Genomic DNA, 23,570 nt, shown 5'->3' on the forward strand with positions numbered 1-23,570 from the left:
CCTTTGGAAATTTTGAATGGAGGTGTGGACTCTTTTGAATTGTAAGTGTGGTTATTCACATACTTTTGATTGATCATAGTCATCTTTTGCAAACCCCTTAGACATAGTCTGTGGACCCCCAGGGGTCCACAGGCCACTTGTCTAGATGATCTAATAATGCCTTTTGACATTTAAATCTGTGAAGGATTGTTTTTGACTCTTGCAATTCCATTGCATGTCTTGGGATATTTGTTGTCTTTCCTGACTCTTGAATTGTTGGCCCGGAGTTGTGCTATTATGCAATCATCTCAGATTCCACAGAAAATAAAAAAATAAGTTTATATAGAAAAGCTGGATAAACCAGTATGCACTGCAGTAATTATAGCTAGATATCCTTTAGATGTCCTCAGTGAGTGAGCTTTGCTTTGGCAGTGACAATTCTATGGTACTTGGATACTGAAGTTGTCAAGATTGGTTGGGATCCTACCTCTTTAAGCAATTGAATGTGTAATATTTCTAGTCTCCATGGTTTATTAACTAGAAGTGTCCCAATATGATAATAATTAATTTTTTGAGCAATCCACTGTGAAGATGACTAACTCAGTGTTTGTGTTTGAAGGTTAACTAACATGACAGTTGTCGTTATGATTCCTTCTAAGCCTAATGCATTCCCAGAATATTTTACTGTCATTCTTCATGGGTGATGGAAGTTCAAGCTTTGATATCTGTGATACAGTTTGTGGCATAGATCAAGAATGACTTGTAAGATATTGCCATCTGGATTATCTGGGGAAGTACTTATATACTGAGATAGCTGTGCAGACATACTGAAGCCAATAAGGAAATAGAAGTTGTATTTGAACAAAAATATCAGTTTATTAGATCTGCCAACCTGCAAGGGGAAATGCACTATTTCCCATGTTTTTCTCCCTTGAAGGAGAAAATCTGGGTTTTACCACATTCTTCCGTAGTGAACAGAAGACCTGGATCCCTGGTTATTAGGGCTGTGCGAAGCTTCGGTCCCTGATTCAATCCAGTAGAGATTTGGCCTTGATTTGGTGGCTAAATCTCCAAATCTGAATTGAATCAGAGGACCCTTTAATCTATCTGAATCAAATTGAAACCCTCTGAATCGATTCAGAGAGATTTGGAAAGATTCGACAATTCGGTCATAGACACAGCTCTAAACTTTTTTTCTACATACCTCTAGGTAGCAGGCGGCTCATGAATGCTGCAATGTTGGGGCAGATGAAATGTCCCACAGGAATGCAGGGGGCTCCCCAGTGCACTTGGCAGCAGACCCAGAAGTGGACCAGAAGCACTTCCAGTCCACTTCTGGGTCTGCCAGGGAGCATGCTGGGGACCCCTCCCCCAAGCCCCACAAGCTCAGTGACTGGTGCCTCCTGGATCTGGGGGGGCACCTGGGGTCCCCCTGCGGCCAATTGCTGAGCCAGGGTGCATGGGATTCCCCCCCTTGCACTCCCCGGCAGACCCAGAAGTGGACCAGAAGCACTTCTGGTCCACTTCTGGGTCCACCAGGGAGCATGCTAGGGCACCACCACCCCCCACCCCGGGCCCTTCCAGCTCGGCGACAGGTGCCTCCTGGGTCTAGGGAGATACCCGGGGTCCCCCCGTGTTCAAATGCCAAGCCAGGAGGGCATGGGGGAGCTTCCAAGATCGTCGCCGAGAACGTGGAGGGCCCCCCCGCACTCCTGTGGGACACTCCATCCACCCCAGCATCGCAGCAATCACAAGCTGTACCTGGTACCTCGAGGTACCTAGAAAAAACTTTTAAAGCTGTGTCTATGTCCAAATCCCTGATTCTCCAAACCAGCATCAAATCTTCACATTCGGATTCAGCCGAATCGAATCAAGGGACAGTGATCTGAATCAACTAATTGAATCACTGTCCCTGATTCCGGCCGAATCCAAATCCAAATCGAATAGGGCCCGCTTTACACACCCCTACTGGTTATAAGTGTAGTTATAAGTATACCTCTTCTGGTCATGGCTATTGCTCTGTTTATAAATGCAATAAGTAGAGAACAGAACTTAGTAGCGTTGGAAAATCTGATGGGCCCATACAGCTTTGTTACTTGAGAGGCTGTCCGAGTATTTGATATGGGTGGTACAGATGTGAATGCAGTTAGTTCTTAAATGTTCTGTGAATGAATTTAAATACTCTGCTAGTTAAATCCGATAGAGGTAGAAACTTGATCTACCTCTATTGGACTTACGTGCGTTATTTGTTATGTACACTAACAAATAATACATATAATGCAATTAAGAACTGACGGTTATCAAGTTAAAGTCTTGTGAAAAAAAACTCCTGGAATAGTGAATTGCCCAAATGAGTCCCTGTGTTAACTTTGGTCCAAACAGATGGCTCACTTGGTCCCTGCAGACTTAAAGGTCCAGGAATCAACTTGCCCAGGTGCTCCCTTCTCTTATTATTAATTATATTTATTGTAGTGGTGCCTAGGCACCATCTAAGAACGGGGCCTCATTATGCTAGACACTGCGCACAAAGTAGAAGACAGTCATAGCATGAAAGGAAAATGGTATAATATAGAGGGTACTTGTAAGGCAACTTCTCTTGAGATATTTAATTTCTTCTCAGCTCTCTTCTGAATACTGCTGCTGTTAAATCATCCTCGTTCATCTGCTGGCATTTAGCTCTGTCTTTCCCTCCAGTAGCACATATGGCTGCGGCTGCAGTTACAGGGAGAATTCATTTATGTTGTTGTGTTACAATTTCCGGAGGGAAGAGGACGGGGAAAGGTCTAGTTTACTGGAAAAAAAGAAAACCACAATCATGTCCTATCTTTGTAAAGAATGAGTCTCTTGTGTGCTGGCCTATGAGAAGTTTATGCATGAACTGAAACCCCAAGGGATGCTTGTATGTCAAAGTGTAGTGTTAACCTGTGGCTATCTTTATTATCTTTATATAGAAGGAAAATAGGCTACTTTAATTAGCAAGAAAACAATCTACACAGACAATTTTGTTGGTTTAACTGAAAGGGTGGGGCTACATTTCATTTAGTTAAACAAATATAAGTAAGTTTGTGCACAGACATTCTTAAACCTATTTACAGCTTTCACCTGTAACCAATATATCCAGATTCAAACCATTACAGGAATGCACACCCAAGGACTGGCTCTGGTTTGACTTTTTAAAACTAGTTTTAGATAAACCTGCTAGTGTGGCCCTCCCCTTGCAGCAAAAGTGATGTATTTTAGCTTTACTGATTAAAAGTAGTCATGATTTAAGACTTTTAAAATCAAAGCATGTGCCACTACACACTAGTTTTATACTGTGATGTTTCTGTGTGCTTGCATTTGTACATAGGGAAGTGACCACCCATTTTGATAAAAGGAACTGCATTACTGGATGACCATTCCTTTCAAGAGTTCATTTAAACAGAACCAGCAAGACCATCTGCATTATAGTTGCAGAACACAAATTTTAATTGCATTTCCAAAACCCCTAGGGATGATAATTTATTACTACTTCCTGATCTGTGAATACATCATCATAGATGTTTCTGTCATCTTGGAAATAACAGTCTGGAAATGGACAACACTGGAAATGTTGATAGCTACTTCCATCTAAGAATGATGTTGTTTCAACAGATAAGCATGGCACATTTGATACTATGACTCAGTTCCCAGAACTATTGGTTGTGTCCCAATTGACAGGGAACACCTTTAAAATCACTGAGAATGAGTAGTGAGGCAGTGAGGTATGCTGATTGTGTTTGCGCTGCCTGAATATTCACTGAACACTGACTAAAGTCTCAGAGTCCTATCCCAACATGCACTGGGCTTACTGTAAAACTTACAATACACTCTCTCCTTTGAAATGACGTAGGTAAGAATTTGAAAGGGATAGTGACAAAACATTGCAGTAAGGGTATTTACATAGCATTGCTACCTCCACCAGGCATGTGTTAGCTAAGAATCAGTTTCCTTCTAGTAGCTTCAGCTAAGCCTACAATTAACCAATTAAAACTTTTTTGTTTTATAAAGCCAAAATATTACATCCTCTATCCTGATATGCACCAGTGTTGCAGACTAACCAGGTGAACTTGCTGAGGTACCCCTCGTCTATCCTCTCACTCCTTCCTGATCGTGTTGTTAAGTCCAAGCCCACCTTAGAACTAAACTGGAAGGCTCTTTGACAATAGTATAACTAAGGGAGGATGGCCAGGGCAGCAGCCCCAGGCACCACCTTTGTGGAGAGTCACAAAAACAGTCATTGTCACAGCAGCAGCTGATAGCCACAACCAGCACAGCAGGGGCCAGAACTGCCTCAAGCATAAAACTGTGCTGTTAAGCCTCTTCCCCTTGGATTTTGTCTCTGACCTCTCTCTGGAAGCTCATGGTCTTTGATGCTATTAAACTGTTAATTTCATTTGGCCTGTGTGAACTCATCTCTATTTTTTTAAAGATTAGCACATTGGAAAAGCTCCGCTGTGGTTCTGGAACTGGAACAGGTGCAGAGAAGGGCTACTAGGGTGATCAGGGTAATGGAGACCCTATCTTACAAGAGAAGGCTAGAAGACCTTAGCTTGTTTAGCATAGCAAAATAAAGGCTGATAGTGAATATGATAGCTCTCTATAAATATATCGGGGTGGTAAAAGGACTATTTAAGACTAAAGACAACATTGGCACAAGAACCAGGTCAAAAATAAAAAAATTAGCAGAAGTTTCCTAATCAGAAGAGCAATCAAACTCCGAATTTTACAAAGGAAGTAGCAAGAGCAAAAGAGCTAACTGAAGCTGGAGTTCAGTAAATTTATGAAAGGGATTATATGACATGGTGCCTTTGACAACAGGAGACTAGACTCACTGACCCAGGAGGTCCCTTCCAGTCCTACATTCCAGTTTTGTTTCCTATGAACTAAGAGATGGCAATTCAAAGCATGCTGTATTTTTGTAAAGCTTAATGTGCAGATTACCCAGAGGATCGTCTCCAACTCTAAAGGAATGTTTGCACTCTTCCAGGACACTTTCTGCCAAAGAATGCTAGACTTTGCTGAGTAAGAATTAGTATTTTGTCATGAAGAAAAGGGAGTCAGTGGGTGCATCCAGACAAGTGTGCATGTGCCTCTTACAGTGCTCAAACCCCTTTGAGACGCTGTAGGACACACATGCGGGAACACAAAAACATTCCCCACACTGCATATTTGCAGTGTGACATCAAAATTTGATACCTGGAGATCCAGGTATAAAAAAATACCCCAGGGGAAAAAAGCAGGTCAGGGCACAGTCCCAGACCATGCCCTTAGGCAACCAGAACTCAGGTCCTCCACAGAGATGCTCTGTTAGCCAGCTGGAGTGTCTCTATGGCTGGCCCTTGCCCCAGTGCTGAAGCAGGTTGCCTGCCCATGCAGGGCAAGCAGCAGTGCAGGCTGCAGGGACCAGAACCTGGGCTCCTGCCAAGTAAGTAGGGGGTGGGGATTCCATAAAAGGGGGGAGGGGACCATGACAGGATCCAGCTCTCCCCTCGTTTACCCAGCTCTCTCCTCATTTCCCCAGCTCCCAGTTGCTTCCCCACCCAGCCCCACCCCCTCCCTGCACAGCCCGCACTCAACAGCTGCAGCAGCAGCTGTCAGGATCACTTGGGGTCTCATGGCACAGCCTCCCCACGTGGTGCAGGGCAGCGGGGCCCAGTGGGGCTCGACTCTGGCCACCTGGCACCCCGTACTGCCACATTGTGTGGTTGCTGCCCAGCTAGGCAGGGCAACACGTGCTGTCTGGCAGCTCAGAGCTGCTCCAGCTGTCACCTGGGTCTGGCACCACTCAGCCTGAGAGGCCCTGAGCTGCCTGACGGTGCGCAGTGCCCTGCTGAGCCGGGCTGCACCCACTTGATATGGCAGTAGCAGCACAGATGCCAGGCAGCTAGAGCAGATCCCCACTGTCCCCCGCTGCCCTGCGCCATATGGGGGGGCTCTGCCATGAGGCCCCAGCAGCCCTGACAGCCACTGCTACAGCCAGTGAGTGTAGGAACGGTGGGGCCAGACAGGGCAGCAATTGGAGGCTGGGACCAGTTGGGGAAATGATCAGGAGAGCTGGGGGAACAAGCAGGGGCTGAGGCCAGGTGGGGGGCACTTGGACCCTGCGGGAAGGCATGTGGGAGAGCATGTGGGAGGGCATGTGGCCCCTGTTGGTGGACTGTGGGCCCTGTTGGGGGTGCTGTAGCCCTGTTGAGGGGCTGTGGGCCCCTGTTGGGCAGCTGTGCCCTGTGGGGGGCAAGGGACCCACCCCTCCTGAGCAACCCCGCTATATGCCCTGCCACACCCACAGTCCCTCTACAATCCACCCATAAACCCCACACCCCCAAGCTACCTCCACAAACCCCTCACCCACATACCTGGTCTTGTGGATCAGGAGTGAGGGAACTGCGGTGGGGGTAGGCTGTGGGTTGCGACTGTGGAGCAAAGGCAGGGGCAGGGCACTGGCATATCAATGCTTCTCAGTGCTGCACATCCTGGTGAGTGAAGGGGGTAGGGGCAGCTCTGATTTTTCTATGAAAAAAACCCCAAAAGTCAATCCCAAACTGTATAGGTATTTATAACTTACTTTATTATGATGATCGAGGCACTGGTAGTCTTCCAAATTGCTTTAAAATTGTAAATATATCAGTAAAACTTTGCCCAACTGATTTGATCTCTCTCTGTATATATATTTATGTCTAGTGGTCTTTTTTTTTAACTGTGGAAGAACATGGATTTGGGGTATTTTAAAGACTGATTTGGGGGTTTTTTATTAGGGATTTTGCAGTTTTTAAATAGGGAACACCAGAATTTCTGCTAGTGAGACAAATAGCAGGACCCAGGCAGAGGAGCCTACTCAGAGCTGGCACCTGGGACCCGGCTGGAGGTGGCTGACCTCCTGGTCACTTGGGGCCAGGAGGACATGCTTTGACAGTTCAAAGCAGGCCACCACACTAAGAACATCTCCAAGTCAATAGCTGCCCAGATGGCCGGGTGGTGGTACACACGGCAGTAGTGCCGCAGAAAGGCCAACTCTGCAGCCACAGCCCACTGGCAGCTGGCCCATAGGTACAGATGCCTCTAATGGCCATGTAGTCCCCATCTGGGTCTGCTGTTGCAGGTGGCAGCAGGTCACAGCCAGGCAGCAGCCCCCACTGCCAGACTGCTGCAGTGGGTAGAGGGTGCAGGAAACTCTCAGAGCTGCTTCAGTAGGGGTAGAGTCCCCAGGTACCAATTAGCCAGGACCCAGAAGCTCCTGAAAGTGAGTAGCTCTGAGCTACTTGCCAGGGCAGCTTTTTATACTGCTGGGGTCAGCACAGGGCAGGGTTTTATACTGCTGGGGCTAGCACAGGTACTGGCCCCAGCCTCTAGCTCTCCATAGCTGCAGTCCTGGGAGGAGCCAGGCAGGGTTATTTTGCCCTGTGGCACAATTTGCCCCACACCAAAGTGCATGTCCAGGCACATGCGCTGAGGCAGGAAGCCCCATCTCAAATTTGCACCACTTCTATTTGAGCTGCTGCAAGTGCACATGCCTGAATGTGTGGACATGCCCAGCATGTGCATACAATATGAACCATTTTCATTTGCAATTGATTATGTGAAAAGTGTCTATTGATGTTATATGACTTTTCTTTCTGAACAGGCAGGGCCATACAGTTAGTATTAATGTTGTTGCTAAACGGTAGATCCAAACTTCCGGATTCTTTATTGGAACCTAACTGGCATACTGCATTTTCAACCGAAGTTCTACCTTAGCCAAGTTTTTTACTGGGAATAATAAATAACTTGGTACAACATTGCTTGGAATATTATTAGCTTTATCAAAATACGGTGCTTTCTTTTACTCCCTCTTGCTCTCCTTCCCCCTTAGTATCCTGGATTGGGCACTAAAATTCACTCTGGGTGCATCTACACATCTGCTTTACTGTGGAGCTGACTAATTAGCTCTGCAGTTAAGTGTTACTGTCTACACATGTGCTTGTATTAGTGCACAGTAAATTAATTAACTCCAGTGTAGTATAGTACTGTCTGGGACAAGTACTATACTACAGCTGAGTAGTTATATGCACTGAAACACACAGGTGGAGAGTGACCAGGGCTGGCTGGGCACCAGAGATGCTATAGTGAAGGGGCTGCCAGCTGGCTAGCCCTACAATGGAACACCTTTGTACCCCAGCCAGCACCTCTGTAGCACATTGAACTGGGGTGGAGCAGTCCCAGTCTGGCGGGCTGGTCCCCGGGCCCCCTTCCAGCCTGGGAGGGGAGGGGGGCTGCTCCGCCCCAGCTCAACATGCTGCAGTCCCAGGCACACATGTAAATGCTGCATCCAGGAGAAATAAACACTGGTGCGGACTGTGCTGGAGTTTATTGCTACATGCTAATTGCATGTGTAAATGTACCCACTGTGCCGTTATTGGAGTACTGTCTCTGATAATCTCCACTTCTTCCAAATTGCTACCTTCTTCCTTCTGTTCCATAATTGTTTTAGTTTTTTGAAAGTCAATCTGGTAACTTTTGGTGTTGCATAAATAGAACGGTCCTTTCCAGTGTCTGCCCAAATAATGGGCCTGAGGCGCCCCTCCCCCCCATCCTATTGAAGGTGCTCAGGCACTTGGCAGCTTGCAGGTTTAGTCCTAGAACTGTGGAATTCCTTGGATCAAGCTCCCAAATTTTGAATGTTCATAATTATTTAGCACTGTGCACTAGTACTACTGTTTAGTGCTTGGCTGTTCCTGACACTATAAATCTATTTTTAATTGTGGTACAGCACTTAGATGCTCTGAGAATATGTGATTTAAATAGACCTCAGCATGGGTGAATCTGGATTTTGAAAAGGAGGGTGCAGATTGTATGACATATTACTTTTAACCCAACACATTTTTCTCCAGTTAAAGAGAAACTAGCTTTACTAAAATGCCAGGGGAGCTAGCAGTACATTATTCAGTTTAAGATCAAAGTAAAAACAAATATAACTATTGGAACATGCACTAATTCACTGGATTATATATAAAGTTAAAAAAACCACAACTAACCAGGCAAAAATAGTCAAAAGATATTGTCTCATTCGTCCTGTACCCATTATAGTTCAGATTCATAAAACAAAATCTAGCCTTCTTGAGCACATTGACAGTGCCTCTAATACTTCACTGTCAATCATTTCTACACCTGAGTTAATATTATTACAGCAGAGTTAAGGTTTTCAGCTATAGCTAAAAACAGTCTGCAGGGCTGTGAAAATAGAAAAGAGACATTACCAGGAATGTCTAACAGATAGTGACATTGCAAAAGAAAGGGACATCAAGTAGTGGAACATCAAACCCATTAAAAAGGATGGAGGGTTGTTAACACCTGTGGAGTAGGTAGAAATTACCAGGAATCAGGGAGATGACAATGACTCATGAAGTTGACTGACTGACTGTTTCAGCACATAGAAATGTGGCCACCCCTCCCAGGCAGTTGGCTTTAAAGCCTCAGAGGACCAGGAATCAAAGTGGGGCATAACTGTATCAGTGAATCCCCCCTTCCCTCCCCCTCAGATCTGCCCCTGGACCTCAGATTAAATAATATTGGTACATTAGTGAAACAATTAGCCCAATTGGTCTAATAGGAATGCACAAAATTGGGATGCAAAAGATTTAGGGTCTGGCTCATCCCCCTTGGCCAAATTACTTAATCTAACTTGTGACTCAGTAACTTCCTCATCTGTAAAGATGGGAAGAACAGTTCCTTATGTCAAGGGAATGTTATGAGGATAAAATCCTTTAATGACTGTAAGGTACTGCTAGGTGGGCAAAAGCCATAATACAAAAATATCATCAAGGTTCACATTGGGACATTAGCTATTAGGCCTGTGTGAATAGGGAAGTATTTGATTCGGATTAGGCCAATTCAGATGACAGTGATTCAATTTGGAGATTCAGATCACTGTCCCAAATCAGTTCGGACAAATTAGCTTCATAAGATTTGGCACTAATTCAGAGAGATTTGGTGACTCAGCCATAGACTATAATGGGGTATCACTGAAATACCTATAACTTTGATTTAAATGAAAACAGCCGGGATGTTAGCCCCTTCTGAGGGCTGCCAGGTTTCAAGGAGATAGGTGTAGGGGTTTCTGGGAAACTGCACCTCAAGGTGCAGACAAGCAAAACTCGTGATATATATGACTGTGTGTGTGTTAAGGCACAGCAGTGTGAAAATAGCAGGCGTGGTAGCCCCTTTTGAGGCCATGAAGCCTGCCAGGTTTCAAGGAGATAGGTACAAGGGTTTCTGGGAAACTGTACATCAAGCAGACAGAGGCTTATATGCTGTTTCTATGTCCCTCCCGCAGAGCACTGTGATTGGAAGGGGACTCAGGGAAAGATCACAGTCACTGCCCAGCTACAGATATTAATCTTTCCTCCCCCACTCCTCAGTTTCTGTTCCCCTGAAAGACTGCCTTCTGAATCTCTGAATTGCCAAATCTTTTCCGAATCAATTCAGAGGGTCCAAATCAATTCAGAGGGTTTGTTTGGTCTCCTGATTCAATTTGGATTCAGTGATTCAGCCTCTGAATCAGGACGAATCTTCTCTGAATCAAATTGGTGACTGAAACTTCGCACACCCCTATTACCTATTGCTATTTCTCCTCTTTGGTAACACTGCTAAACAAGTAATTAACACTAACAAAACAGAAAAGTCCTTGCTTTTCAAATCCCTTACTTTTCAAATCCCTACCATTCTGTTTCTCTGCTTTCTTGGAGCAAGGAATATGTACAGTAATGATTCCTGCAAGACCTAACTGAAGCAGTATTTTAACATACAGGGACTTACCTATACAAAAATGTGTAGCCTGATATATTTTTTTTTAAATGTCAGCACAAGTTGGTGGTGATTGGCTCTGGAAAATAAACCCAATTATTTTCAAGGCATAAGACCAGATGCAATAACTGACTTAGGTGCTTACAATGGGACTTAGAGAAAAACTTTAGGAAATAAATCAAAAATGTAGGATACTGAAGGGCCATGTTCTAATCTCACCTAACTCTGGGAGCAACTGTACTCTATAGCCACACTACTTTTTTACTTCAAATAAACTAATGGTTTTGGGAGCAGGAATTGGAAGCCAGGATTTCTCTTAGGTGAGTACAATAACCACTAGACCTCTTGTATTCTCTCTCTGGGCCCATGAATACTGCATTCCTTTCTGCACCGTGGCCTGGCTTCAAAAGGAATGGAGCACCCAGAATTGCTAAGACTCTGGTGGGAAATGCAGTTTTATGAGAGACTAGAGATGCAGGTCCCCTTTGAAGGGTCCCCCTTTGAAACCCTTCAGGCTAAGGAGGGGGAAAAAACTGTGTTTTCAACTCCTGGATGAGTACTAGACTGATGTATAGATAGAGGGTTCCTCCTCCAGCCCTATTTAAAAGAGTGAGCATGTTCAGTTCTTTGAATAAAAAGGTAGAAGGGCCTGTCATTCCTGACAGCCAAGTGTCTGTCTAACCTGTTCTTGAAAATTTCCAGGGATGGAGATTCCACAACTTATCTAGGTAGCCTGTTCAAATGGTTAATCAGTCTCATAGTCAGGGACCTCTCTAAATCACAGTTTCATAGATGTAATGGAAACCTCAAAAAACAGCTTTGTCTGAGATCACCGAGAAATCTGGCATTGGCCTCAATAGATTAAAGCTAATATCCCACAAAATCAACCAAAAAAAAAGTGGTAGTGAGGTAGACTGAATGAAGACACCCTCTACCAATCAGTGGTGAGGGGAAGGGCAAAGAAAGTGGTAGTGATATAGACTGAATGAAGAGGCTCTTTGCCAATCAGTGATGAGGGGCAGGGCTACCAGGGTTCTTCTGCCAATCAGTGGAGAGAGGTGGGGCCTCTACAAAATAGGCTCTGCACAGCTTGAGCGAGCCACAAAAAACCTGTTATCTTGCCGTGACTTAGGTAGTCCCAACTCATAGTCAGGAAGTTCTTTCTACTCACTAACCTAAATTGCCATTATGGCAGTTTGAGGCTATTGTTCCTAGTTCTGTTCCCTACAGCTACAAAGAAAAGTCTAACTCCATCCTCTCTAAAATCACCCTTCTGGTATTTGAAGCCTGTTATCAAATTTCCCTTCAGCTTTCTCTTCTTAGATCAGGGGTTTTCAACCATTTTTGATTCAAGGCACCCCTTGTCAGACTTGCCCATCATCGTAATGTTCACTTGTTTTTTTACTACAAAAAAGTAAGAGTAATTCTTCTGTTGCAAAGGACTCAGAAAGACCAGAACAGGTCAAAATGCATTTGACATTATTGATTCCTATTTTATAAATTCCTATTTTATACATTAGGGCTGGAAGGGACCTTGCAAGATCATTGGGTCCAACCCCCTGCCCAAGGTAGTCAGCAGGAAGTCAGCTGGGGTCAGATCACCCCAGCAAACTTTGAAAACTCTAGGTTTATCTTGTGAATCATGTGCCAGTGTTTGCATACCTAGCAGTGCTAATATTGCACGGCACTCCATGGCACCCTGAAAAGGATCTCAGCGTATACCAGGATGCTCCAACACCATGGTTGAGAATCACTGTTTTAGTACCTATTCTGAGGTGTCCCGCTATATGTAATAGGAGCCAAGGCACCTAACACATGGCTCTTGTTTCTATTCAGGCACCTGGTCCCCAAATAGGCTGCATTGCACCTATGTCCCTCATTAGAGCTCACCCATAATGGCTAGGGACAGATGTTATACATAAACCAGTTTAAGTGATTGGAAACTGGTTTAAACCTGTAAGTTCAGTGCACATAAACCTCTTTCAAAATGGCCAAGACTAGTTTAAGATAGGCCTGGATGAATGTAATATCAAACTTAACTGATTTTGTTAATACAAGTTCTTTATGGGGTCAATCTACACATAGAGAATCTGTGAAGACTGAATTGTTTCAGCCTGTGGCTTTTTGACTGTCTGTTCTTAGCCAAGAACTTAACTTCAGGTACCAATTCTTTTTTGTAAATCTTGGCCATGTATTACAGTGAAAATCTTAAAAGCAAAATGAATTGGATACTAATTAGAACACACTGGAGCATGTGTATAGGCACCCCAGGCTTCCATGTCTTCATTGCTACTGTTACCTGTGCTAACTAGATTAAAACTAGCCTGTGTGTGCTAGACTAAGCATGCCACAGTCTCACCTTCATTTTTCTGCAGACCTGTGTAGTGAAGGCAATGTGAGGGTATGTCAGAGATAGGTTAGTGGGATAATTTTAGTAAAAGAGGTGCAGAAACTTCCCTGAGGATACAAAGCTATGGTTGTTATGAGTGTCTGGAGCATATGGTGGATGTGTATCTCTGAGAAGAGCAGAGATGCTGCATTGTTACTGCTCACCCAATATAAAAATCATATTGTATAGGTTTCCCTTGCTTTATGCTGTACATGTGTTCCTGGAAAACAGCATATAACTTGAATTTGCACAAAGGGAATCCACTTTACGTTGTAACAAATAGGGATATGTTCCAAGACCTCGGCTGTACTGACCCCCAGACCCATTTCTACTGCTTTTGCAAGACAATTTTGGTACTCGCCAACACCAGACAGTACACACAAGCACAGGGCACTATCATAATGGGGATGGCAACTACAGAAACATGTCGCAGATGTGTTTGGAGCACAGAGCCACACAGGAGACTATATTTTGGTGTGTGTCACTCCCACAATGCACTGCACAAAACAGCTGACTGTGGGCTTCGACCATGCTGATTGCATACAAGTGAATTTACCTTGCATAAAACAAATTTTTGGTATAAAAAGGGTCATCGCATAAGAGCAAATTTTCATATACAAAACCCACATACAGTGAGGGAAACCATACCTAGCTCACTTAAAAGAAACTTCCTTGCATTCCCTCAATGCTTTAATTGTCATATGCCAGTGTAATCCCTCCAGTGGTTTCTTTCCTTACAGAGTTGTTGAATGTGCTACAAATTTTTGGTTACCACATATTTATTTACCACACATATAAAGGAAACTTTCATACATTTAAAAAATTGAGATACTTTAAATATAGGTTTCTAGAAATTTTATAGAGGATACAAATACTGTTGTCTGCTGCTTTTTAATTTTAGCTGTTAAAAGGCTGGCCATATTTCTAGAAATTTGAAATCAGCCATGTGTAGTCCTTAAAAGTAGACATGTTTTAATGGGCATTGCAAGGAGTGTTTTGTAAAGTCCCTACAATTAGGGAGAGATTCATAAAAAGACACTTGGGTGCCTAGCCCCCACTACCATTCAATAGGAGATGACCACCTAACTGTAATTAATATCTCTGAAAATCTCTTCCTTTTTACTTTAGTATGTATTCTCTAAAATGTGCTTATGAACTGTATTATTACCCATTTTTACACATTTTCCCCACACTTAAAAGCATTATGTTAAAAACTGACCACTAATAAAGCACAGTTTATCATGCTGAGGTGTCAACAAGACGTGTTATTAAGTGTAAATAAAATGATCTGTACTAATGTGCATCGTTGTACATGAGTCATGTCCTAGCATAATATCTGGTTTGTGCTTTCTGACATCTTTATGGATTTATTTTGAACTAGCAAACAAATAATTAAACACTTTAATAGATGTTGGAATGGACTGATAATGTATGAGGATCTTTCATGTTCTTTGTGTTGTGTATGTGTGTGTGTGTGGGGGGGGGGGGGGGGGGAATCAGTTTACAAAAGGATGTTCTGAACTGCAAATAGTCCATCCTGTTAATGCTTCAGGACAGTCCTCTTATGATAATTTCTCTTTCTTTATTTTTATCTGCAGGTTTTCCATGAAGTCCAGCTAAGAATGCAACCCGCCATAAAGAGATAAGGCCTATTTCACTGTAGATATTCTTCTGTGTGGTGAAAATGGCTCTAATTTTTTGACAACGACTAAAGGAAAATGGGGTCAAATACACTTGGGAAAGCTGCAACATTAGATGATCTTTTGAACACTTGTATTGAAATGTCTGGTATGAGCTTGTTAATTTGTTTCGCTCCTTGCTGTTTTTGAAATGCATCCTCTCTTATAACTTCGCTTCTTTTACCACCTTGTTCAGTCCGTGCTTCCTTCGGCAAACAAGTATCTTTTCTTTGACATTGTCCATACTTGGTTCTAGCCCAGAGGAAAACATTAATCGAAAAGGTTGAAGGAAATATTTTCATCTGTTTGTGTGTCAGGAAGAGACAGCCTCTCTTCTGATATGGTGGGCTCAAACACTACTTGTTTTTAATCAAAAACATTACACAATAAATATGGTAATTTTCTTGCAATGCAAGGTGGATGGATATAATGATTTTTAAAATCAGTATTAAGATTAGATAAGTGTACCATTGAATTACTGGTATTTAAAGACTTGTCTGTGATTCCTTATAAAAGTATGGATTGATTTCTCCATGTGTTGATTTTGTTTTGCATTGTTGTTACATGGGTCTTTTAGACCTAATTCTGGAAGATTTTCATGTGTCATGTAGTAATTGGTAGTAATATGATTTCAGGCTCTCATTTTAATGAACCATTGCCTATAGAAACTGTTTCCATTTATGAGATTCTAGGGTCAATAATATAGTACTTTATGTGTGCCTTTATGAATTGTTATAAATAGAAATGACTTTTACTCTTTTGAAAACAGAAATCACTGATCATAAAACTCAGGTTGGGAGAGGTCATAAACTTCCCAATTTGTAGTTTTATTAAGGAAAATTAATCCTCCTACTGTATTTTGTGGACTCTGACATGCCTTTTAAAGTGGAAAGGGGAGTTAAAATAGGCCTTGATTCACGAAAGCACCCAAACATGGGCCAAAGTCCCATTGACGTCAATTGGATTTAAGCAGGTGCTTAAGTGCTTTGAATTAGGATCTTAATTAAAATGAGGCATCTGGCTTTTAAAGATCATGACAGCCCTCAATTTGAATGAGATTATAATATGACTTCAGTTTTGAAGAGAGTAATAAATGCCTAAACACTGATGGACATGACATAAATAACAAAGGACTGAATCCTGCAGCTGAATTCAGATAGACATACCACTGTGTCAAGACCATATCTAGTGTGTGCATCTGGCTCTAAAACAATGATCTCACATAGGACATAGACAACAGAGTCTGGGCACATCTTATATGTTCAGAATCCCACACTTCCCAACCACCTATACACATTCTTTGTTTACTAAAGTCCACTGTATATGGGCTTCCTATTCCTCTCTGTCTCTTTTCTTTCTGATTTACTCTGTCTCATTTACATTTACTCTCTCTACTACTTCTCTGTAGGCATCTACATGTGCATTAATGCCTATATGTATGGCTCATTAAGTTTAGTACCTGTAATAACAGGTACACTAATTTAATGCGCCATAATCAGCACTACTGCACAGTAGCATCAGCATGCATCTTTTGGGTGACGCTAATGTGCAGTAGACTAATTCTACTGTGCCTTAACACATTAGCATGGCTTTTGCCATGGCATGCTAAGGCACAGTAGAATTACTCTATTGTACTTCTAGTGTCTCATGTATACATGCCCAGCAAAAGCTACATTCTCGAATGTGATAGTTGGTCATCATGACAGTTGTTTTCAGTAAATGACAAAACTGAATTTTCTGATGGTCATTTTAAAATTGGATAAATCCGTTGACCTTCTAAGTACTTATGTGTTTCATTAATCTAGAATTCTGATTTATATAAGCACATAATTGGTCACTGTGATCAGTTGGTATCAATGTTCATTTTTTGTTCAAAATTTATGACTTTTATAAAATCACGCTAAGTAGATCTGAAGGAAGACACTTCTGTGTTGCATCACCATTGTGCGCCTCATAAGAAATATTTATTTTAGAGAGTGAGATATATTTGGAGGCTTTTTGGAGAGTGGAAATATACCTTTTTTTCTTTTGGGGAAAGGGGGGTGGTTCATTTGTGTTCCATTTTACACTTTGCTTTTATAATTGTTGGCATGCTATAGCCATTGCAATTCATTAACTTGAACTGCTAGAAAAGCATTTTTTGTTTGAGTTTGTTTACTACTCAGTTGATATACTTTTTGAGAATATTTTAATGGACAATACTTTTAATATAATTTCATTTTTAATATTAATATATCTGACTGCCCTTAAGGGAGGTAATGGATCATGAATATCTGAAAGTTGTTAGATTTCAGTATTTGAATATTGAAGGCCAGTTGTTTTGAAAGTGTCTCTGTTTTGCAGATGACAAAGGAGGTCTGGGCACCACTCATTTGCCAAGAACATTCCTTTTAATGCACCGATGGTATCTGTCTTCCACAGAACTGGCAGGCAAACTTCTCTCCATATATCCTTCAAAGAGCCACAAAACCTTCTGTTAGTACTTTGGAAGCCAAGTGTGTCTCTAATATCATGTACAGACTATTTATTAAATAGTGATAGTGTTATCAGAATATGTGGTTCTGCAGTGACTGAGGGCCTACTCCTATGCCCATTGAAATCAATGGGAGTTTGGCATCTAAGCACCTACATGTCATTTGTACCTTTTGAAAATCTCCCCTGCATCTGTAAATATCTGTTAATTTCCTTGGTTAGCCAGTTTTTCTGGAAAACAATTTGCCCAGAAAAAACAGAGTGTACTGGATGCATGATTTCCCTAGAGCAGAAGGTGCCAAGTAGGAAATGGCATCTATGTGGCCTAAAGACATACTTGTTTTTTACTAGCTGTTATCTCTTTTTTCTTTAAGTTCAGCACATAATTGTTTGGCTGAACAAGTGCTCAGGAAGTATACTTCATCTCTTTCAACAGACCAGTCACTACAAAGTAAATGGTGCTGAAACCATAAATATGATTTTTTCCTTCCTTAACTAGTCTACCTATAGAGATGCCAGCGGGGAAAATTGCGACGAATTCCGTTTAAAAATCTGCTATTTCATGAGGTAAAATTGTAGTTGTATGAATACTGTCAGTTCTTGTACATTTTATAAGAGCTTTTTAAACCAGTCAACCTCTACTAATGCTTTTGCCTGGATGGTGGTGGAGCAAGGGATGCAATCCTGTTTTAAACATAAATGTTCATCTGGAGTTATTCAGCCTTTTGAAACTTCCACTGCATCAAGCATGACCGCTTTCTAAAAACTCATGCCACTATCTGGTTTGTATTTCATTCTTTGAAGTATAACACTCAGATTAGTTTGGCACCACATCAGAAGTTCATCGATGCAGTTCCAGAATGTTGTGCCTGGATCTTTGACTAATCTTTCTCTCATGATTTCAGATACTGGATTTTGGAGTTTCCTGCAGAATTTAACTTGGATCTTGGTTTAATCCGTCTGACCGAGGAATTCCGGGAAGTAGCCACCCAGCTTGGTTATGAGGCTCATATCCACCTTATTGACATCTCTAGCATGTAAGGCTATACTCTCTCAGGTGCTTATGCACCTTTCCTTTTTTTTTTTGTAATGCCAGAGTCCTGCAAAGGAAGTGTTCAGATTGAGGATCGCATTTGGGCTTCAGGGTGCCTATGCAAATACTTGGGGATGGGGGCGTGTTTTAATTAAAGTGGTTCCAGGATAGACACTCTCATTAAAATGCCACAGTGTCATATCTATTAAGCCCCCATGCATTTAGAAAGGGCTGTGGGATACTTTAACTAAAGCTCAGTTGACAAGCTTTAGTTAAAGTACTCCAGTGGCCATTTTTAAACCCATGGGACCTTATACACATGACGCTGCAGCAATGCTAGAGTGTTCTAATTAGAATGCAGAGCAGACTCAATTAGAATGGATCAGAGTATGTGTATAGGCACCCAAAGTGAGTTAGTGGAGAACACCAGCAAGCAATTTCCAAAAAAGTGGTATTCAGTCCAAAATTTGAAATAAAGCTATCATCCCATTTATGATTATAAAGATAGACCTGTATGATTCTTAAGGAAGAAGAATCCTCTCTTTACTGCATTTTTATATACATCTGAAAGGAATAAATTATGTCCCTGCCCATGTGTGTTGCAAAGTCAATGCTGGTAAGAAAAAAACACTACTTTACTATTGCTAGAAAACATTGTTCTCTTTGCAGGGAATGAGTGAACATTGCACCAGTCATCCCACAGGGCATGGTTAAACAGGGTATGTTTATTATGTATGCTGCAAGTATCACATTTAACAGGGAACCTTAAGATTTTTCAGATTCCTTGTCTAGCTTCCAAAAATCTCTGACAATTCAGTTCCTACTCTGAATATGATTATTTCACAGTGTTTGATGCATCTCTGCAGTGTAAAAATACCATCTCTGTGGTATTTTTCTAACTGCATAATACCTGGAGTGCTTAGTTTTAGCCATACTTTTATTAGAAATATAAATTATAGAGCCTTACATTGGAATCTTATACCTTTGAATTTCTAATGTCAGCAAAGAAGCCATATTAGCTCTTTCGTTAGTTAGTCCATCTGCTTGTCAGGTTTCCTTTAGACTATAGAAGACACTTACTAGTGTTTTCTAATGTAAAGAAAAACAGAATGGAAAGAAGCTTTTATGTCAGGGAAGATTGTAAGACATTTTTTACAAAGATTACAATGAAAGGGCATGAGTGTTGGGTCTTAAAGTTAATATTTTAAATAATATTTTGAATTCTATGTCTAAAAGTACATTTCTCAGTGTGCTTAGAGCTAGAAGAATAATTACTAACAAATGGTTAACTTAACCAAAGCATTTTGTTTTAACCCTCCCACCATACTTTTATGTCAGTTTGTTGCAAATGTCTTATTTGAAATCTGATTAATTTAAAATGGATTCTTAGGGCACATGTGTGCAGTGTGCTGTTGTGGCTTTAGCTTCAGAAGTCCTATTTGTGTTTATGTTATGTTATGTTATGTTATGTTATGCTTTCCTAAAGTCTAGCACTTTCACCCTACTAGTTACCTTAACCACTCGACGTCTTATGTTGAATTCTATTATTAGGTGATCACTGTCTCCCAAGTGGCTACCGATCTGGAGGTCCCCTATCATGTCATCCCCTGTTGCCAATACTAGATCCAGTATGGCATTCCCCCTAGTGGGACCATGCACCTCCTGTGTCAGGTGGAGGTCCTGTACACAGGTTAGAAACCTGCGTGAGCGGTGGGACTTTGCTGTCTGCATCTCCCAGCAGATGTCCGGGTAGTTTAGGTCCCCCATGACTACCGCCTCTTTAGCTTTTATGGTCTCCGAGAGTTGCCTCAGGAGCCGCGCATCTATTTCTTCCCCTTGGTGTGGGGGTCTGTAGCAGACCCCTACCACCAAATCCCTTTCTCCTTGCCCCCCATGTAGCCTTACCCACAATCCTTCTACTTCCTCAACCTTGGATTCTGTCTTGATGAGGGTTGATGTATATTGCTCACTGACATAAAGTGCAACCCCCCCCCTCCCCTTTCTGGAAGTACCTACACCAGGGGCAGGCAATTACTTCAGGCGGATGGCCACTTACTAAGTTTTGGCAAGCTGTTGAGGGCTGCAAGGCTTGCCCTGCCCCCTGACAGGTGCTTCTCCCCCTGGTCACCATCTTGGGACCAGAAGTCCCGCCCTCTAACCCCTGACCTTCAACACCAGAAGTCCCTCTCCTTCCTTCCCGGAAATACTCCATTCAGCAAGGAGGTTTGCCATCTCAGAACCAGAAAAATACCAAATTATATTCTAAAAATTAACTACATCTACTACAAGATGCATTAATTTGATTTAAAAAAATATGTTTGTCCTGATTTACATGTGTTTGTGTAGTGCACTGTTTACCAACCGGTGTGCTGTGGCACACTGGTGCACTGTCAGACATGAACAGGTGTGCCACGGAATTTTTGAAAAGTCACACAAATAATGAATAAACAAAACATTTTATATATATAAAAGGCCTAGTCTGTCTGTCTGTAATGCTCTTGTGGGGCATGGCTCCCAGCAAGGAGTGGTTCCAGCCAGTGCCACGCGCCACCCCTCCACCTGCTCCATGGAATGGCGGCAACACAGGGCGGTGGGTGGTGGCAGTGGTGGCCATATTACCTGTTGGGGGCAGGGGCAGGGAGTGGTGTGCCACAATTTTTTTAAATTCATATAAGTGTGCTATGGGATGGAAAAGTTTGGGAAACGCTGGTGTAGTTTACATAGAGGTGATTATATAATACCTTAAAATGAAGTCTTACTCTTGTATATTGTGGGGGAATGTGGGACGTATGGGTGGGTGGGTATAGGTTGGTGGGGGGCTGTGGGCATGTGTGGTGTGGGGGTGTGTGGGGGGGATAGGTGTGAAGGTGTGGATGTGGGGTAGAGGAGCATGTGGGGGTGTGTGTGGGTGGGTATGGGGTTGGTGAGAGGCTGTGTGTGGGAGAAGAGTGGCTGGGGAGAGTTGTGGCATACATGGAGGGGGAGGGTTTGCCCACAACCCCCCCATGGCAGGCAGAGCCCCCACCAGTGCTCCTCAAAGCCTGGGCTACATGCTCCTGCCCCTTCTGGCTCCAGGGCACTGGCGTGGGCCCTATGATCCCACTCGCTGCCACTTCTGCCCAATCTGCCACCACTGCCCTTCTCCTGCTGCTTCCACTCCCTGCTGCTTGCTGCTCCAGCACCACATCCCAGCTGTGTGGCTGAAACTGCAGGACACAGTAGGAAGTGGCCCAGCCCTGCCAGCACCACACAGAGCTGGCCAAGAATCACAGGGGACAAGCCAGCTCCTGCTGAGTCCTGCAGCTGGACACTGCAGCCGGGAACCAAATGGTACCAAAGTGGTGGGTGACAGGCAGGAAAGCAGGGAAATGGAAGCAGCAGGCAGTGGGGACTGGCAGTAAGCGGATGTGCAGGAGTGCAGGGACAGCTGTGTGGGAGCATGAGGCCCATGCCAGTACACCAGGGCCAGCACTGGCAGAGACCCAGAGTGGGGTGGCAAGAGCACAGGGGACAGGCTGGCTGGGGCTCTATGGAGCTGAGCTGCACCAGCAGAGAAAGTGGGGAGCTCCTTCCCCCACCCACCTGCCACCACCATTTCCCTGCTTTCCTGCCTGATGCCGCCGCTCCTTTCCCCACCCACCCTGCCCCGCCCACTGTTCTGGCATCACGTGGTTCCTGGCTGCAGCACCAGGACCACAGGAGCCAACCCGGCCTGGCCCTGGGGACTGGGGCGATCACCCACAGTCCTCCCCTGCTCCCCCACCTCCTTCTTATCTGAATGTCTCTCTCAGGTGGAGGAAGGTGGGAACAGCCCCAGGGTCCCAGGCCAGATGACTCTGCTGGGCAGAAGCTTCTGGCTAAGGGTGGAGGGTGGAGGAAGGGGTTGGGGGGACAGGGCCAGGCAGGCCTTGCTGCCGCAGCTGCTGGGTCTTGCTGCTGGCTCCCCCTGGGTCCTGCTGTACCTAGCTTGTCATCTTTGACAGGCAGCTAGGGACAGATAAATATTAATTTTCTAAATTTTTTATGGGCTCTGTGGGCTGGATAGAATGGCCTGGTGGACTGCAGGACATATTTTGCCCACCTATGACCTATACATTATTCATGTGATAAACTCAGAGAGAGTTCAAATAGGAATCCATAGTGTCAATAACATTCTGACCTGTTGTGCTTTTTGCTGAGTTCAGAATTGTGCTATTATTTTTCTATAATTAAGAAACAAGTGAAATCTAAGAGCTGGCATTTTTTAGGGGGTACCCTGAGTCTAAAAAAGTTTAAGAACCATTGACCTAAGGAGCAAATTTTTAAAACTGAACAAAGATTTAACAATGCTATTTAACATATGGCCAAATAGAGCTCCTGCCCTGGATCAGCTGACTGATTCTGGGGCCAGTCCAGATTGAGCCTGTCCAGATCAGGGCATGCCAGAACCAACACACAGGACTGATCCAGCAGTGTGCTGCTTACAGCGAGCTGCCTCCCTATACCATATGCAGTGTGTGTAGTCAATCCAACCCATGTGCTTCATGAAGCATGTGCTAGGCCTGGGGTTGCTCTGCACACCAGCCCAGACCAACCTCCTGTGCTGCAAGCAGTGCCAGGTCCAACCCAAGCACCATATCCAGTGCAGGCCCTGGAATGGGACTGGCATGTTCTGCATGTGATGTACAGGCTGGACCTGGAACAGCAGATGCTGTATATGGCTCAGAGGGTTGGTCCCAATCTGGCTGATAGACCGGCCCAGCAACCCTCATTCATCCTCACTGACACCCCTGTTCTACAAAAAACCACAAAGGAAAATATGTGCCATATCATTCTGTGCTGAGTAACTATGAGGGTCCCTCCTTCGTCAGTACAACATAGTCCTTTTCTAGCTGTTGCATATAACTAAAAGATGCCTTTTCCTTTACTGTTCTATTTTTTCTTGGCCTGTGGTCTTTCAGGCTAGGAAAAGACATTCAAAAAGCCCGAGCCTGAATTGGTTCAATCTTTGCAGGTTAGTCTAACCTGGCTAGACTGAACTGGTTTGTAACTGGACAGACATTCTCTCTGGACTGAGGAAATTCAGGCACATGCCTGCACTGTCTCAGGCTGGAAGCTTGGGGGGCACTAGAGCAGCCCTACTTTCCCTTGGATAGCACTTAGCTGATGGGGGCTGTGGCCAGGCCCCAGCAGAACCTCTGATTAGGGAGGTCTTCCTGCACCATCCCAGGCTTTTACT

At 43.5% G+C, this 23,570-nt stretch overlaps 1 protein-coding gene across 5 annotated transcripts in view; it reads left to right on the forward strand.

The window, feature by feature from the left end:
- RASGRP3 (RAS guanyl releasing protein 3) overlaps positions 1–23,570 on the forward strand; it is a 113,682-nt gene that overhangs the window by 39,377 nt on the left and 50,735 nt on the right. For 4 of the 5 annotated variants that reach the window (XM_006273182.4, XM_019500643.2, XM_019500639.2 and 1 more), the window contains exons 2-5: positions 14,767–14,956; positions 17,191–17,293; positions 17,824–17,886; positions 18,225–18,356. In XM_006273182.4, the coding sequence (XP_006273244.2) occupies positions 14,887–14,956; positions 17,191–17,293; positions 17,824–17,886; positions 18,225–18,356 (368 nt within the window). In that variant the 5' untranslated portion in view covers positions 14,767–14,886. Of the gene's footprint in view, positions 1–22; positions 42–14,766; positions 14,957–17,190; positions 17,294–17,823; positions 17,887–18,224; positions 18,357–23,570 lie in introns of those variants that run through there. The other variant, XM_059716551.1, reaches the window with a different exon arrangement.

Source organism: Alligator mississippiensis, chromosome 1 (genome assembly GCF_030867095.1).
Source record: "Alligator mississippiensis isolate rAllMis1 chromosome 1, rAllMis1, whole genome shotgun sequence".
NCBI classification, from domain to species: domain Eukaryota; kingdom Metazoa; phylum Chordata; order Crocodylia; family Alligatoridae; genus Alligator; species Alligator mississippiensis.